The following is an 18,323-nucleotide window of genomic DNA, read 5'->3' on the forward strand; positions in this document are numbered from 1 at the left end:
CCTTGGTTGTGTATCTAAAATGTCATTGTCATACCAGAGACCTTTGTTATGTTCTAGGAACTTGATAATTTTGCATTTTACATTTATGTACATTGGAACTAATTTTTGTGGAGGGTATAACATCTACCTAGATCCACTTTTTTTTTTTGGCATGTGCATTATTTTTGCATGTGCTCCTGTGTCAAAGATCAGTTGACTATAGTTGTTTTAGTCTGTATGTGGACTCTTCTGTTCCATTAACCAATTTGTCTATTATTTTTCCAATATCACACTGTCATACTTACTGTTGCTTTTATGGTGAGTTTCACGTCAGATAGTGTCAATCCTCTGACTCTGTTTTTCTGCAATATTATATTGGCTATTCTGGGTCTTTTGCCTCTGTACATAGACTTTGGAATTTGTTTGTTGATATCCACAAAATAAATAACTTCTGGGGATCATATTGAATCTGTAGATCAAGTTGGGAAGAACTTACATCTTGGCAGTATTGAGTCTTCCTATCCATGAACATAGAGTATCTTTCCATTTATTTAGTTCTTTGTGGTTTTTTTTCATCAAAGTTTAGTAATTTTCCTTATATTAAAAAATGTACATGTTTTGTTCAGTTTACAGCTGTTTCTTTTTGGGGAGTACTAATGTAAATGGTATTTTAAACTTAAATTCCACCTGTTCATTGCTGATATGTAGGAAAGTGATAGACTTTGTTTGTTTGCTTACGTGTTTATCTTGAGAGAGCGAGAATGTTTGAGGGGCAGAAAGAGAGGGAATCCAAAGCAGGCTCTGCACTGTCAGCACAGAGTCTACTGTTGGTCTTGAATTCTGAACCGTGAGATCATTATCTGAGCTAAAACCTAGAGCTGGACCCAACGGACTCAGCTACCCCAGCACCCTGATAGACATTATTGTATGTTAAATCTATCCTACAACCTTGCTATAATGTTTATTAGTTCCAGGAGGATTTTTTAAAAATTTGATCTTCTACACAGTCATGTCATCTGCAGAGAAAGACCGTTTTATTTCTTCTATCTGTATTTGTATGCCTTTTATTTTATTTTTTTGTCTTAATACATTAGCTAAGACTTCCCACTGTGACGTTGAAAAGGAGTAGTCAGAGGGGATGTTTTTGTTTGTTCTTGATCTTGGTGGGAAAATTTCTATTTTCTCACCTCTAAATATGATGTTAGCTATAGATTTTTTATACATGTTCTTTATCAAGCTGATAAAGTTCCCTCCATACCTAATTTGTTGAGTTTTAAAAATTATGAATGGGTATTAAATTTTGTCAAATACTTTTTCTGCTTCTATTGATATAATTGTGTGATTTTTTTTTTTGCTATAGTCTATTCATGTAATGGATTACATTAATTGACTTTTTTTTTTTTTTTTTTCTAATGTTGAACAAGCTTTGCATGCCTGGAAAAAATTCTACTTGGTCATGATGTGTAAATCTTTTTATACATTGTTGGATTCAATTTGTTAATATTTTGTTGAGGATTTTTGCATCTGTGTTCTTTTTTTTTTTTTTTTAGCTTTTAAAAGANTGCATGCCTGGAAAAAATTCTACTTGGTCATGATGTGTAAATCTTTTTATACATTGTTGGATTCAATTTGTTAATATTTTGTTGAGGATTTTTGCATCTGTGTTCTTTTTTTTTTTTTTTTAGCTCTTAAAAGATAACATTTTTAGCTTGGGGCCATACAAAACAAGAATCAGGCCAAACTTGGCTCATAAGCTATAATTTTCCAACCCCATTCCTAGTGATTATATTATGCATCTTTGAATTATCAAAGTGTAATATTCATTGATACTTTAGCCTTTTCCCATACAGTACAGGGCTCTATAACACTTGGAATTCTATCTTTACTGACATAGATGCTATTTCTTTATATATTATAAGACTGTATGTGTTAAAAAACCCTAAGGTATTATTTTAAGCAGTTGGTATTCAGTTAGAATAATGTACATATTTCCAGTTTTCATTTATCTTTATTTTTGTATTGTCCAGTTCACATCTAAGGTAATTTCCCTTGGGTACGGAGGACTCCTTTACTGTTTCTTTTGCTGTACATCTTTTGCGGTGAATTTGTTTCATTTGTCTGAAAATGTCTTTAAAGATTTTTCCTCTTTTGCTATATTTATAGAATGTCAGTTTGGCAGTTATTTTCTTTCAGCACTATAAAGGTAGCATGTTTTCTGGCTTTCATTGTTGAAGTCAGTTCTGTCTATTGCTTCTTTTTAAGACACTTTGTCTCTTTTCTAGGTTGATCTTAAGATTTTCCCTTTTTCTTTTGGAATATCTTAAAGTGATTTTCTTAGGTGTGGATTTCTAAATGTGATGTGCATGGAATTCTTTTTATTTATATGTGTGGGGTTTATAGAACATTTTAGGGGGAGGTTCTCAACTACTTAAACATTTATCTATTTATTTTCCAGGTATTGCTTCTCCTTTACTTTTGGAACTCCACTGACATATCTGTTAGAATGACATTTTAACTTTATTTTCTGTATTTCTTTTCTTTTTTGTATTTTTCATTCTTATTTCTCTTCCTACTTTATCTTGAATGTATTCTTTTAACTTCTAATTCCTTCTTGTTTTAAAAATATTTTTTTAGGGGTGCCTGGGTGGCTTAGTCAGTTAAGCGTCCAACTTTCGCTTAGGTCATGATCTTGCGGTTCGTGGGTTCGAGCCCCGCGTCGGGCTCTGTGCTGACTGCCAGCTCAGAGCCTGGAGCCTGTTTCAGTCTGTGACTCCCTCTCTCTCTGACCCTCCCCTGCTCACGCTGTCTCTCTCTCTCTCTCTCTCCTAGAAATAAATAAAAAACATTAAAAAAAAATTAAAAAAAAATTTTTTTTGAATAGTTTAATGACTTCTAATTCCTCCTTAAAGTATGTCTTATCTTGCTGTTATCTATGCTGTTATGCATATGCATTGATTTTTTTACTTTTGGTTATAGAATTTTTCACTTCTAGAGTTTACATTGGTTTCTTTTTATGGTTTTGAGTTCTCTCACAAAATACTCAGCCTTGTTTCCTATTGTCTAAAACACAATAATAATATAAGAAAATTTCTTTTAGAATTGTTGTCTAACAACTCTCATAGTGAGGCTCTTGTGTTATCTATTTAAATACTTTTGCTTCTTGTGACTTTAATTCATGTTCCCTTATCTTCCCATGAACTTGAATTTTAAAATTTCTGGGGCACCCAGGTGGCTCAGTCGGTTGAGGTCTGATTTTGGCTCAGGTCGTGATCTCACAGTCCGTGAGTTTGAGCCCCGCATGAGGCTCTGTGCTGACAGCCAGCTCAGAGCCTGGAGCCTGTTTCAGTCTGTGACTCCCTCTCTCTCTGACCCTCCCCTGTTCAGGCTCTCTCTCTCTCTCTCTCAGAAATAAATTAAAAAAAAACATTAAAAAAAATTAAAATTTCTAAAAAATTTTATTATGTCACGTTTATTTGTAAAATTGTTTTTTAGAGCAAGTTGCAGCCTATTCTATGATCAGTTACCTGGATTACATTTAGTAACGATAATAAGGGTAAGCCTTTAAAGTCTGTATCCAAAATGAAGGGGGTGTTCACCAGGCCTTCTCCTTGTTGTTATAGTGTGTGTCTTTGAATTCGATGACTGTCAGAAGGCGTTCAGTCTCTTAGCCACCTCTCTGGAACTGGCAAATGCCCCAGGGCAGAGTGGTTCCAAATTCCAGTCTTACCTTTTTGCATTCACATCTTCCCTTGTTTCCGTTTCAGTAAATACTTGTTCTGTTGTTAGTTCTCCAGTAGCTTCAAGCAGATTTTTAAAATATATGTCCATCTTTTCTTGTTCTAAACAGGAAGTGTGATCTAAATTATCTAGTCCTTTATTACTGGAAGTTAAGCCTATCTTCAGATTTCTTGGTATGAGAAATTGGTAATACACATCCCACAGTGTTTAATTAAGCTAATTGGGATTTTTGTTTTTTCCTGTAAGCCTTTATATAATTAGCATGAAATTTAGAAGTTCTTTCTTTGTAAGCTTGAATATAGAATTGTGGAATCACTTTTGAAGTTCAGAGAAAGACTTACATTTTATAAGGCCTTTCTGTCTGCGTTACCAGATATCTTTTTGGAAGACTACCATAACTATTATTTTCCAAGATTTTCATTGATAAATTGATTATTGCTGAACTGGAGGACTCAATATATGTGCAAAACACCCAAAAACAGATACAAAATTCATTCTGACCTTAGTAAGACTTGGCAGATAGGCAGATAGTTTTCTGTGATTATGAAATTAACAGAAGAGAAAAGTCTGTAAAAGACTATTGGCAGATGAAACCCAGGAGTTCATAATTTTGAGTCAAGAAGATACCAGAGGGCAATACAGATATATTTGCAATGGAACTATATGTGGAGATGAGGTTGTGTAAACTAATGATGGGAAACCTCATTAAAATGAAGTTGAGAGGTTCAGCAAGGGGAGCTCTCATTCTGTACCAAATGTAGACCCAAGAGGAAGACATGGACTTGACCTTGTACCTGGGTGCTACTTTATTATCCCAGCTGGAAGAAGAAACACTGTTGTTGTTGTTGTTGTTTTTTTAAGGTTAACAAGGTAATGGTTGTGCTGATTGAGAAATGGATATCCTGCAATTAGTGAAGTCCTGAAAACTATTTGTAGTAGGTTTTACTGCCAGAAGGGAAAGATTTAAATCATTAACTTTATTTTCTTAAACTGTCCAGATCTTAGTGAATTTTATTTCCATGGGGACTTAACTTCATTTTATTTTTATTTTTAAAGTCTGTTTATTTTGAGAGAGAGAATGTACACATGCTTGTGCACCTGGGCAGGTGGGGGAGGGGCAGAGAGAGTTGGAGAGAGAATCCCAAGCAGCTGAGCATTGTCAGCACAGACCCTGACACAAGGCACTAACCCACAAACCATGAGATCATGACCTGAGCTGGAATCAAGAGTCAGTCACTCCACTGACTGAGCCACCCAGGCTCACCTTAACTTCAGTTTTAAAGTAGAAATAGTGAAGGGCACCTGGGTGGCTCAGTCAGTTAAGTGTGTGACTTTGGCTCAGGTCATGATCTCATAGCTTGTGAGTTGAAGCCCCGTGTCAGGCTCTGTGCTGACAGCAGTTTGGAGCCTGCTTCGTGTTCTGTGTCTTTCTCTTCCCCTCCGCTGCTCATACTTTGTCTCTGTCAACAGTAAAACAAAATAAACAATAAACAATAAAAAAATAAAATAAAATAGGAATTAGAATATTTGCTGTCAACTAGAAAAGAAAATTATTCATTTTATCTTGGAAATCTGTTTCAGTAGTAGTGGGACTAAAGGGTAGCTCTTGGTTTTTATTCTGTGGTTTAAACTTTTAGCTAATTAAAATTAAAATCTTATAATGCCTTTTGGTGGTATCATTAGAAAGTATGAGATCAGTTTATTGTATGTTTCTCTTAAAAATTAATTTGGATCAAAAAGCAGACTCAAAATTATGTGCCTGTTTTATGATCCAGTTAGTTAATTCCCTGACACATGTATACTTTTGACAGAAAAATGTTCTGGCAGCTGCTACAAACAGTGCAGTTTTGCACATTTAACATGAATAAGAAGTAAAGTTCTCTTGAATAGCTTTTTCCTTTCTATTAAAATGTGATTTGACAGGAAACCAAAGTGACTTCAATTTTAGTTTAAAAGTCTTCTTAGGTAATATGCAGACATCACATTAATTTATCAGAAGTGGTGTAATACGAGAGAGACTGAGTAGTTTGACGATTGGTTTGTGTATGCTAAAGATCTTTTCTTGTAGTAAGTAAAGGTATTTCATGATAACCCATGACCAGTGGAGATGCTGTTAGGAAAAGATAAATGAAATGGTCTTGAGAAAGATTAAGGAAGCTAAAGGGGGAAGAATTGTTTTGATGAAAACTTTCATTTTTAATTATTTACAATAAGAATACCCTGTCATCATTTTTTTGCTTCTAGACAAACATTTATTTACTTTCATAATCCTGGATTGGTGCTTTTGGGGATAGCTGAGGTGATTTAGTTTCTGTTCATAGCACAGTGCAAACACATAGGTGATTATCATTCATGTGTGGACTGATTTCTCATCTGAGTCAACAGCATGAGTACAGCTTACCTTGTGTCAAATGAAAGACCCTTTGTAGCATTAATCACAAACATAGTTACTTGTTTAAGGTCATCTTTGTGAACATTATAATTTTATCCAGCCATTTATCAAATTACATATGGTTTTTCCCTGATTTCACAGTGTGGATTTTGTACTAGGATCCTTCTTTGAAGTTTACCCCAGTAGCTTCAGGAACTGTCTGTGGTTTGTGAATCCAGGAGATCCTAAACTGGAAAAGTTGGTAGTTTTAGTTAGGTCAGTACTTGAAGATGTGACATTGATGGTCATATAAGTTTAGTGTGGAAGTAAAGAAAATTTGTTAAGGTATGATTCAACTTTGTTCTTTTTGTTTTATAAACAATTAAAAAATCTGAAAATTGGGCTTTGTTATAGAAATGATAGTTGAATAACAAGAAATGATAAAAAGAATGTAAAACTGAAGGAGTTTACCTCATCACTAACCAAGTTCATTTCTCTGTGCAGGTATAATTTGACATCCTGAGAGTCTGTCTTAGCAAGAAGGAAGTGGAAAATACTCTTGAAAAGAAAACTAAGACAATAAGGAAGCCAGAACTGACTTTTACATGGTGATCTGCTCACTTACCAGTATGGACACTTTTCCCACCATATTTCCTCCTGGTGGAGACAGTGGGCTGACAAATTCTCAATCTGAGTTCCAAAAAATGTTAACTGATGAAAGGTTACGATGTGAACATCATAAAACTAACTATCAGACTCTTAAAGTTGAACACACAAGGTAAATTGCTTAAATTTGGAGGTGAGGGGCTTTATTAACAATTTTTTTTTGGTCTGAATTTGCTCTGGAACATACAGTATAGTTTTGTTAGTTTGTAGTACATAGATTTAAAACTTCTTTTTAACACAGTAAGATTTTCACTTTAAAATTACTTAATTCAAAACTAAGCATAATCTTAAGTGTGTTATGAATTGATAAAAGTCTTGCTTTGAAAGTAGCAAGACCTAGAAAATTAAATGTTACCTAGGTGGCTAAGTGTGTTTTTCCCCTGGCAAGTAAAATTGTATTTATTTTGAGAGAGAGACAGTGTGGTGGGGGAGGGCAGAGAGAGAGGAGAGAGAAAGTGGGAGAGAATCCCAAGCAGGCTCCACACTGTCCGTGCAGAGCATGACATAGAGTTCAAACCTACGAACCCACAAACTGTGAGATTATATCCTGAGCTGAAATCAAGAGTCAAATGCTTAACCAACTGAGCCACCCAGGCACCCCTCAAGTACAATTGTATTTATAAACTACAGTATTAATAATTAAGTGAAACTTTGTAAAGAAAAGATGTTTGTGAATTTAATGGAATAAATGATATTGGTCTTGTTCTATACTGTTGGTTGATTTTACATTATGTAAGGTCATTAGAAACTAAAGGATTCCTTAAAATTAAGTTCTTTTTTTAAAAATCAGGTTGCAAGATGAGTACATAAAGTCACAAAATGAACTTAAGCGCCTATTAAATGAAAAGCAAACTCACCAAGAAAAATTTCAGCTGCTGCTTGAAGAGCTACGAGGGGAATTAATAGAGAAAACTAAAGACTTAGAAGAAATGAAACTGCAGGTAAGAAGATATATTTCAGTTAGCCCCTCAAGGTCCTTAATAGTTGGACTAAGAATCAAATTGACATGAGACAAATTAATAGAAAATCAAATTTAGTTTTGTAAGTATGCAGAATCCATACACATGGAATTCCAATGACAGGCAACAGGATGCTTATATGACATCTTATATACCAGCTAGGGAGACTGGTAAAGTCTGGGGCTACAAGGGGAAAGAAGATCGTTAGCAGTATGGTGAGAGGAGATGTTTGGAAAACAAAGATTGAACTGTTAAGTGGATAAATTTCTTATTCACAGAGGAACCTCTGTTAATAGCTCTCCTCTTGGTATAGTCTCCCCTTTCCAGTTCAATTTAGGCAGTTGAGGGAAAAATAAAGAGCTCTTCCTGAATCTGAAGGGTTTTGATTACTTTTAAGCCAAAATAATCTTCACGCCAAACTGGCCCATTGTCCAGGACTCTGGGTCTGGAGTTCTTTCTTGTCTAGCAAGAAAGTGGGACGCAGGATTAAAAATTCGAGAGAGACTAATGTCTGGGAGGAGACAAGATCCCCACGTTAGGGTTCTTGCTCTGTTTTTATTAGGATCAGAAGGCTTACAAACGTTATGAGCGTGCACAAAGAGATAATGAAATCGTGAACACTTAACTCATGGACGTGAGGGAAAGGGGGTTTTGAAGATATGTGGTATTAGGGGTTTGGGTTAATACAAAACAAAATCCTGGCAGAAGGTTGTTTACAGAAGACATGAGGCACCACCTCTGTTTACCTAAACTGGTCTAGGGGACCAGAAAGACTAAGCATGCTACCTCAGGGTGAACAAGTCACCTTTCTTTTGCTATTTAGCTCCACTCCCACATTGGTCTGTAGCCCTGTTTATCTGTTTACCTTATTTGGTCCTTCCTGTGAAAACAGCTTTCTGCTATTGTGCTAAATTCGGGGATGTTTCAGCCCTGAATACCTAATTTTATTTACCTCATCTTGGATGTTTTCATCCTGAGATTCCCTATTCCTGTACCTTTGTCCTTTAGTGAGGCCTTTGTGTCTCCCCCCCCCACCCCCCCCACTTTACCTAATCTTATTTACCGACCCAAACTTGGGTGTGTACATCCTGTGGCTTTCTAATTCCTTATGCCTTGTTAACACATTGGTGCAAGCTCAGGGAATTCCTAAACTTATTCCACACAGCCCGTCTTGGGGAGGCCTGCCCTTTGTCCCTATGGTACAAAAGTAGTCAGATCTTGGTAAATTTGGTGAGTTCTGCCTATCTTCTTAATGAGTATTTTGCTACATTTCCAGGTGGTATAATTTAATATTCTTTCACATATTCTACAGTGTTAGCTGCCGCATAGGGTTTAGCCATGAAACTGTTATTTTATGTAAATTTGTATTAAATTACCTGTTCTGATTTAGGTATTTCACTATTTAGAATAATTAGGGGAAAGGCTGGTTTGAATTGATAAATATTCAGATTTAAAGAGTATTTTTATTTATTTATTTTCTTTATTTTTTATAATTTTTAAAAATGTTTTATTTATTTAAAACATTAATAATGTTTTTATGAGAGAGAGAGAGACAGTGTGAGCAGGGGAGGGTCAGAGAGAGAGAGAGAGACACAGAATTCAAAACAGGCTCCAGGCTCTGAGCTAGCTGTCAGCACAGAGCCCGTCGCGGGGCTCAAACCCATCAACTGTGAGATCATGACCTGAGCCAAAGTTGGACACTTAACCAACTGAGCCACCCAGGCGCCCCTAAAGAGTATTTTTTAAAGCTTTACTAATTTTTCTTTATTATAACTGAAGCTGAAATAAAAAAAAAAAAGACTGATAGGTTTTTTCGAGGTTTTCTTTTTTATTAAAAATTATTTTTATTATTGAGGTATAGTTCACAAGACTGATAGTTATTTTTAAGAGGCCACTTAAAGGACTATGAAAACAATATGGGCACATAATTTATGTGTGCAATGTAAGATAAATGGTGTTTCTAAAGCAAAAGATAGTTGATACTAAAGTACTGATTATAGTTTTGTTTCTCACTTGTCTAGAAAGTTGACCAAGCTAAATTTAACTGTAGCACCAGTCAAATTTACCATAAATTTCAAATTAGTAGATATTAGCAGTGATATTTTCCTGTATTGATTTAATCTCTAAATGGCACCAACTATGTATCTCTGCTTATCAAGTGCTTGGTACAAATAACAAGGTATTTTTAATACTGGAATTTTAGGTTGATAGAGTAAAAAGCTGTCTTTCATCTAGTATGGGGCATATCACCCAATTCATGGATTTCTTGGACAGCAGTGTTAGAGGTTGGTTATTCAGTATCTTCTTGAAATCTTCCATTGTTGGAAACACCACGACTGAGCTTGGGTTGGAGTCTCTCCTGTTTTTTAAATATTCAGGACATTTAAACAAATAAAAACCTCAGAAATAGGAGTTGAGTAGGGAAATGTAATTTAAGCTATAAAATTGGTGCATTAATTTGTTTTGCAAAAATTCAGAGACCTATGTAAATGAGAATCAGTGAACACTGAACCCAAGGAATTCAAAGTATTCTTCAGGCATTGCAGAGATCATCACTTTCTTCAGAGTAACATCTAGACATACTTATTTGTACCAAGTACGTGCAAACAATAAACTGAAGACTGGAGTGTTTATATTAATATTGGATAAAATAGACTTCAAGACAAAAAGATGTCACTTAAGATAAAAAGTTTATTTTTATAATAAAAAATGGGTCAGTTCACCAATGAGATGATGACCTTTAATAAACAGTTGTTTTTTATGCCTTTGTTTTGTCATGTGAAGAGGGTAAAATTTGTTAACAGGTGGCTATGAAGACTAATGAGATAACATGTAGACTTTTAGTACAATGTCTGACACAGTAGAAACTCCTAAATGATGGCCATTTTTATTCTATTTGAATGCAGGCTCTGTAGGGCAGGAGCATTTTTCATGTGTTCCCAGTGCTCAAGTATATTTATATTTGTATTTATATATTTTATAGTAGCAAATATTTGTTGAATGAATGACATGAGTAAATAGAACAAACGAATGAATTGAAAATGTTGTTCTGTTCATATAGAATACAGTGTTCTTCTCTCATATGTACCTAAAGCTTAAGCATCTTAGAGTTGATAATCATCTCATTTTTTCCTGTCATGAGTTAAATTCTGTCCACCAAAAAGGTATGTTGAACTTCTAATGCTCAGTACTTCAGAATGTGACCTTATTTGAAAATAGCCTTTGCAGATGTAATTAGTCAAGATGGGGTCATATTGAAGGATAATGGGTCCTTAATCCAATATGACTGGTGTCCTTAGAAGAAGTAGAGAACAGATGCAAAGACAGAAACACATGGGTGAGGGGCAGGAGGGGAGTAGGGAGAATGTCCTATAGTGACAGAAGCAGAGATCCAAGTGCTGCGGCTGCCAAGGAATGGCCAGGATCACCAGCACACTGCCAGGAGCTAGAAAGAGGCAAAGAAGGATCCTTCCCTACAGTTTTCAAAGGGAGTGTGGCCTTGCTGACACCTTGATTTTGGACTTCTAGCCTGTAAGACAAATTCTGTTGTTTTTAAGATACGTATTTGTGGTATTTTGTTATGGTAGCTCTGGGAAACTAACACACTGTCCAAAGCAGAATTCCTTTTTGGAACATTTGTGACACAGGGATTTTTATTCCCTGCTTCATTGCTTTCAATGCAAGAGAACCCAGTGAATGTTTAAAGTGATCCAGTTCCATTTATGTATTGGAATATGTTAAATATTTCCCCTCTCATACTGAAATGAAATCATCTTCCCTGTTGTCTCTCCCTTGGTTGTTGTACTATTCCTTGGATCTACACAAAGTAACTTAGGACATTTCTCCATAACTTCCCAGATGTTTGCTGACAAATATAATTTATCTGGTAAAGTCTCTCTTTTTCAAAATAAACATAACTGGTTTCTATATGATATGTATCTGGTAAAAATAAGCTAAGTAAAGAGAGATCTCTCTCTCTCTTTATATACACATGTTGAAGCAATGTAGCTATTTGCTTTATGGATGTTTGCACTTTGTACAAATTGCCAGTTGAATAAAATCAATTCCACAAAGTAGAATCAGTAAGAAACATTTTAATAAATGTTTATGAAAGATGATTATTTTCAGAATAAACATGTATTATCTTGTCTACCTGCAACATGCCTTTTCTGAGTGAAGATTTAATATCCCTTTGGCTTTTATAGAAAAATGATATAAAAGACAGTCAATTAAAGAATATTTCTGTGTCACTTGTATAGTTGCAGTGAATGGGAATAGTAATAGTGTCTGACTTTTAGGATGATTGTAAAGATGGAATGAGACCATGCATAGAGAGTGTTAGTACAGTGCTTTGATATAGTTAAGTGGTTAGAACGTGTTAGCTATTGTTATTCTATTGTTATGTACCATGTTAGCCAAACTTTTTTTTAAATATGAGTTATTTGATATATTTTCTGATACAAATTTTAAAAGTTACTTTACCAAAAATTTATATGCTTTCTTTATGCTGCCAGGCAATTGAAACTATATAACCCAGTATTTTTCCTACTTTATTTGGCTGCTAGGAAGCTCAGCAAAATTTATTATTCAGTTTGTCATTAACTTGTTAAGACTCTCCGGCACAGCAATATTTGCCTTCTTAAATTGAAACGTTCTTTGAAAAATATTGGTCTGTTTTATATCAGCATGACAAGTGTTGGTGTAATATAGATTTAATATAGGTAATGATACATTTTTGTTAAGTTTCTTTTGAGACAAGTGGTGGCAGTATTCCATTAGAAATCTTAAGACAGCATACTTTCCTCCTAAAATAGCACGTGGAAAATCCTCTAACTCTATGTGTGTTTTGATGGGGAGAGGGGAGGATGACAGATTTTTTTTTTAAGTGTGTGTGTTTGTTTTTTATAAGATTCTTAGGCGGTAACGAAAAAAAATCTTACAAAGACTTTTTATCAGAGACTTTATAGATTATAAGATTCTTGTGTAGTTACCAACTTCAGTGTTCTTTTCTCCTTTGTGTAGAACCATAATCCTGCTTGTATTATTTTTCTACTGTATTAAAGATTTTCTTTAACATTTCTTATAGTACAGATCTATTGGTGAGAATTTTTTTGAGCCCTTATACATCTAAAATAATTGATTTTAAAGATATTTTTGCTGAGTATTCATTTCTAGGTTGACTGTTTCCCTCCTTAGTACTTTAAAGATATTGTTCTGTCTTTTCACTGATGTTGTTTTACATAAGAAATTTGCTGTCGTTCTTAGGTTTTGTTCTGTGTATGCAGTGAGCCTTTTTTTTCTTGGCTGCTCTTTAAGATTTTCTCTTTATTGCTAAATTTATTTTTTTTAAGTAGGCTCCACGCCCAGTGTGGGGCTTGAACTCACGACTCTGATTTTAAGAATCACATGCTCTACTCTACTGACTGAGCCAGCCAGGCCCTCCTCTTTATTGCTGATATTGAGCAATTTGATTGATGTGCCTTTTACTTCATCTTTCTGGTGCTTAGGATTTATTGAGCTTCTTGGGTCTGTGGGGTTACAGTTTTTATCACATATAGAAAATTTTTGTATGTTACTTCTGAAAAAAGTTTTTTCTGCCTTCTTTGATCTCCTTTCACGATTCCATTATTAGGCTACTTAAAGTTTTCTGTAACTCACTGATGCTCAGTTCATTTATTTTCGATCTTTTTGTCTCCTGTTGCATCTTGGATAGATTCTATTGTCATGTCTTCAGGTTCACTGATCTTTTTTCTTCTGTACTATCTAAGCTTCCATTAATCCCATACAGTGTATTTTTCATCTCAGAAATTATACTTTTTAATCTGAGGTCCAATTTTGGACTTTTTTATACCATCCTTATATCTACTTAACATGTTCAGTATTTTTTCTAGCTTTTTGAACATACGTTATTCAGTTATAATTCAGTTTTAATGTTTTTGCTAATTCTAAAATCTGTATCACTTCTGAGTTGTTTGCTTTTCTTGTTTTCGTGGGTAATGTTTTCCTGCTTCTTTGCATTTCTGATAAAATTTTTTTGGGTGCTAGACATTGTTAATTTTATGTTGAGTGCTAGATAGTTTTGTATTCTGATAAATATTTTTGAGCTTTGTTCTTGGGCACAGTTACTTGGAAGCAGTTTCATCTTTCTAGGTCTTATTTTTAAGGTTTTGTTTTTTTTGTTACAAATAGTTTATTGTTAAGTTGGTTCCCATATAACACCCAGTGCTCATCCCCACAAGTGCCTTCCTCCATGCGCATCTCCCCCCTCCACCCCCACACCCATCAGTCTTCAGTTTGTTCTCAGCATTCAAGTCTTTCATGGTTTGCCTCTCTCCTGCTCCCCCACTATTTCCCCCCTTCTCCCCCTTTGTCCTCCGTTAAGTTCCACCTGATCCTCCTATACGTGCAAACATATGGTATTTGTCCTTCTCTGCCTGACTGATTTTGCTCAGCATAACACCCTCAAGGTCCATCCATGTTGCTACACATGGCCAGATTTCATTCTTTCTCATTGCCAGGTAGTATTCCATCGTATAGATAAACCACATTTTCTTGATCCATTCATCCACTGATAGACACTCAGGCTCTTTCCATGTTTTGACTCTTGTTGAGAGTGCTGCTATGAATATTGAGGTCCATGTGCCCCTATGCATCAGCACTCCTGTATCCCTTGGGTCAAATTCTAGCAGTGCTATTGCTGCGTCCTAGGGGAGTTCTATTGTAAACTTTTGAGCAATCTCCACACTGTATTCCAGAGGGGCTGCACCAGTTTACATTCCCACCAACAGTGTAGGAGGGTGCCCGTTTCTCCACATCCTCGCCCGCATCTACAGTCCTCTGATTTGCTCATTTTAGCCACTCTGACCNTTAAGTTCCTTCTATCCCGATTTTCTCGAAGATCTTTATTAAGAAGGGATGTTGTATTTTGTCAAATTATTTTTCTGCATCTATCGACAAGATCATATGGGTTTTATCTTTTCTTTTGTTGATGTGATGTATCACGTTGATTGATTTGCAAATACTGAACCAGCCCTGTAACCTAGGAATGAATCCCACTTGATCTTGGTGGATAATTCTTTTTATGTGTTGTTGGATTTGATTTGCAAGTATCTTGTTGAGGCTTTTTGCATCTGTATTCATGAAGGATATTGGTCTGTAGTTCTCTTTTTCTGCTGGATCTCTGGCTAGGGAATCAGTGATGCTGGCTTCATAAAATGAGTCTGGAAGTTTTCCTTCAGTTTCTATTTTTTGGAATAGCTTGGGAAGAATTGGGATTAATTCCGTTTTAAATGTCTGGGAGAATTCCCCAGGGAAGCCATCAGGTCCAGGGCTTTTTTTTGTTCAGGGATTTTTGATAACTGATTCAATTTCTTCACTAGTTATGGGTTTGTTCAGATTTTCTATTTTTTCCCATGTGAATTTTGGTAGTGAGTGTGTGATTAGGAATTTGTCCATTTTTTCTGTAAGTCATCCAATTTTTTGGTATATAATTTTTCATAGTATTCCCTGATAATTGTATTTCTGAGGGGTTGGTTGTAATAAGTCCATTTTCATTCATAATTTTGTCTATTTGGGTGCTCTCTCTTTTCTTCTTGAGAAGCCTGGCTAGAGGTTTGTTAATTTTGTTTATTTTATCAAGGAACCAACTCTTGGTTTCACTGATCTGTTCAATTGTTTCTTTGGTCTCTATGTCGTTTATTTCTGCTCTGCTTTTTACTATTTCTCTTCTTCTACTGGGTTTGGGGTGCTCTTGTTGCTCTGCCTCTAGTTCCTTTAGGTGAGCTGTTAGATTTTGCACTTGCGCTTTTTCTAATTTCTTGAAATAGGTCTGGAGTGCAATGTACTTTCCTCTTAGGACTGCCTTTGCCGCATCCCATAGTATTTGGATTGTTTTATTTTCATTTTCACTTGTTTCCATATAATTTTTACTTTATTCTCTAATTGCCTGATTGGCCCATTCATTCTTTAGTAGGGTGTTTAACCTCCCTGTTTTTGGAGGGTTTCCAGACTTCTTCCTGTGATTGATTTCAAGTTTCAAAGCATTATCTGAAAGTGTGCGTGGGATGATCTCAATTCTTTTATATTTATTGAGGGCTGCTTTATGTCCCAGTATGTGATCTATCTTGGAGAATGTGCCATGTGCACTTGAGAAGACAGTGAATTCCTTGGCCTCAGGATGTAGAGTTCTAAATATATCTGTCAGATCCATCTGGCCCAATGTGTCATTCAAGTTCATTGTTTCTTTAGTGATTTTCTGTCTGGTTGATCTATCCACTGCTGTAAGCGGAGTATTAAAGTCCCCTGCTGTTAGCACATTCTTATCTATAAGATTGTTTCTGTTTGTGATTAATTGCTTTAAATATTTAGGTGCTTTCATATTGGGTGCGTAGACATTTGTAATTCTTAGTTCTTTCTGGTGGATGGGCCCTGTAATTATTATAGAATGCCCTTCTTCATCCCTTGTTATTGTCTTTAATTTTAAGTCCAGTTTGTCCGATATAAGTATAGCTACTCCAGCTTTCTTTTGACTTCCCGTAGCATGATAGATATTTCTCCATCCCCTTACTTTTAATCTGAAGGTATCTTCCAATCTAAAATGTGTTTCTTGTGGACAACAGAACAATGGATTTTGTTTTTTTATCCATTCTGCTACCCTCTGTCTTTTGATTGGAGCATTCAGCCCATTTACATTCATTGTTATTATTGAAATATATGAGTTTAGAGTCATTGTGTCCTTTGTGGGGTTCATGCTTGTGGTGATGTCTCTGGTGTCTTCGTTCCTTGCAACACTTCCTTCAGAGAGTCCCCCTCAGGATTTCTTTTAGGGCTGGCTTAGTGGTGACAAATTCTTTCAATTTTTGTTTATTTGGAAAGACTTTTATCTCTCCTTCTATTTTGAATGACAGGCTTGCTGGATAGAGGATTCTTGGCTGCATATTTTTTCTGTTCATCACATTGAAGATCTCCTGCCATTCCTTTCTGGCCTGCCAAATTTCAGTAGATAGGTCTGTCACCACTCTGATAGGTTTCCCTTTGTATGTTAGGGCCCTTTTCTCCCTAGCTGCTTTCAGAATTCTCTCTTTGTCCTTATATTTTGCTATTTTCACTATGATATGTTGTGCAGAAGATCGATTCAAATTACGTCTGAGGGGAGTTCCCTGTGCCTCTTGTATTTCAACGTTTACTTCCTTCCCCAGGTTGGGGAAGTTGTCAGCTATAATTTCTTCCAGGACTCCTTCAGCACCAACCTCTCTCCTCCTCTTCTGGGATTCCTATTATACGGATATTGTTGCATTTGACTGTATCACTGAGCTCTTGAACTCTTCTTTCATGATCCTGGATCAGTTTGTCTCTTTTTTTGTCAGTTTCTTGTTTTTCTATAATTGTGTCTTCTAAATCACTTATTCTCCTTTCTGCCTCTTCAATACGTGCATTGCACACCTCCATTTTATGTATTTCATTTATCGCATTTTTTAGTTCATCATGCCAATTTTTATTCTCCATGTTGTTTGTAGTCATAGTTTCTTTGATGTCCTCTATGCTTTTTTTAAGCCCAGCGATTAAATTCATGATTATTGTTCTAAAATCTTGTTCACTTATGCTGCTTATATCTGTTTTGAGCAGTTCTTTAGCTGTAAATTCTTCTTGGAATTTCTTTGGAGGAGAGCTCTTTCATTTCATCATTTTGGTTAGCTTTCTGTTTCTTGTTAGTTTTAAAGACTTGTTATGCTCTCTGCACCTGTGAGCACTGCTGTACCCAAGAAGACTCTTTGACTGTCCAGGGCCTATCCTTTCAGAAAGTGTTCTTTGAATGGTATCCCTTGGTCTCTCTTATTGAGACCTTGGTTATTTTATTTTCCTACTCGTAGTGGTATTTGGGACTCTCCACCATGTGTACTTTGGCTTGTTTGTTGAGGTAGCCCTAAGAAGAAAACATACAGACAAACAGACAGGGATGAGCGGGACACAAACGCATAGACAAATCCAACAATCACGCTAACCGAGAGGGGAAACCAAAAAGTAATGAGAAAAGACGAAGGAGGGAAGGCGAATGATAGAAAATAAAAATACATAAAAAAGCCAAAAAGAAGAAAAGAAAAAAAAAAGAAACCGATAGACAAAGAACGGTTTAAAGCATATAACCAGATTTCCCAGCTACAATTAAATATCCGGGTGTATGCAGTACTGGTTGAAGAGCATAGAGAAAGAGAGATGATAGGGCAGGGATGAGGCAAAATTGGAAATAGAATGAACAGGCTGTTTTTCAAAGAGCTAAAGGGTGGAAAATGGTTGGAGAGGTGAGAGAAAGATGGTGGTGTTATCCAGAGAAACTATCTAGTCTGATTACTCCTGAGAGGCTTTGTTATACCACCCTTAAGAGCCCTGCTTGTCGCTGTTTCCCTGTTGCCAGGGATTGAGTGGAGGGTGGGGGAATTGTGCAGCCTCAGATCCGCCGGGGTCAAGCAGGGATACAACCGGAGTGCGTTTGGGGAACGTAGCAACTTCAGGTCCGCAGAGTCCGTGTTGCCTCACCACACCGCAGCCGCTTCACCGGGCGTTGGGACCGCCGCCGCGGGCGTTGCTGCCGGTTCACCGGCCGCCGCCGCTTC

At 36.1% G+C, this 18,323-nt stretch overlaps 1 protein-coding gene across 1 annotated transcript in view; it reads left to right on the forward strand.

Moving 5' to 3' along the window:
* The window catches only part of CEP83 (centrosomal protein 83), a 150,444-nt gene that overhangs the window by 47,480 nt on the left and 84,641 nt on the right, over positions 1 to 18,323 (forward strand). The window contains exons 2-3 of the mRNA XM_077772189.1: positions 6,593 to 6,866; positions 7,545 to 7,695. Coding sequence (XP_077628315.1) covers positions 6,694 to 6,866; positions 7,545 to 7,695 — 324 coding nt within the window. The 5' untranslated portion in view covers positions 6,593 to 6,693. The remainder of the gene's footprint in view (positions 1 to 6,592; positions 6,867 to 7,544; positions 7,696 to 18,323) is intronic.

This window comes from Crocuta crocuta, unplaced genomic scaffold (assembly GCF_008692635.1).
Source record: "Crocuta crocuta isolate KB4526 unplaced genomic scaffold, BGI_CrCroc_1.0 scaffold216, whole genome shotgun sequence".
Taxonomy (NCBI): domain Eukaryota; kingdom Metazoa; phylum Chordata; class Mammalia; order Carnivora; family Hyaenidae; genus Crocuta; species Crocuta crocuta.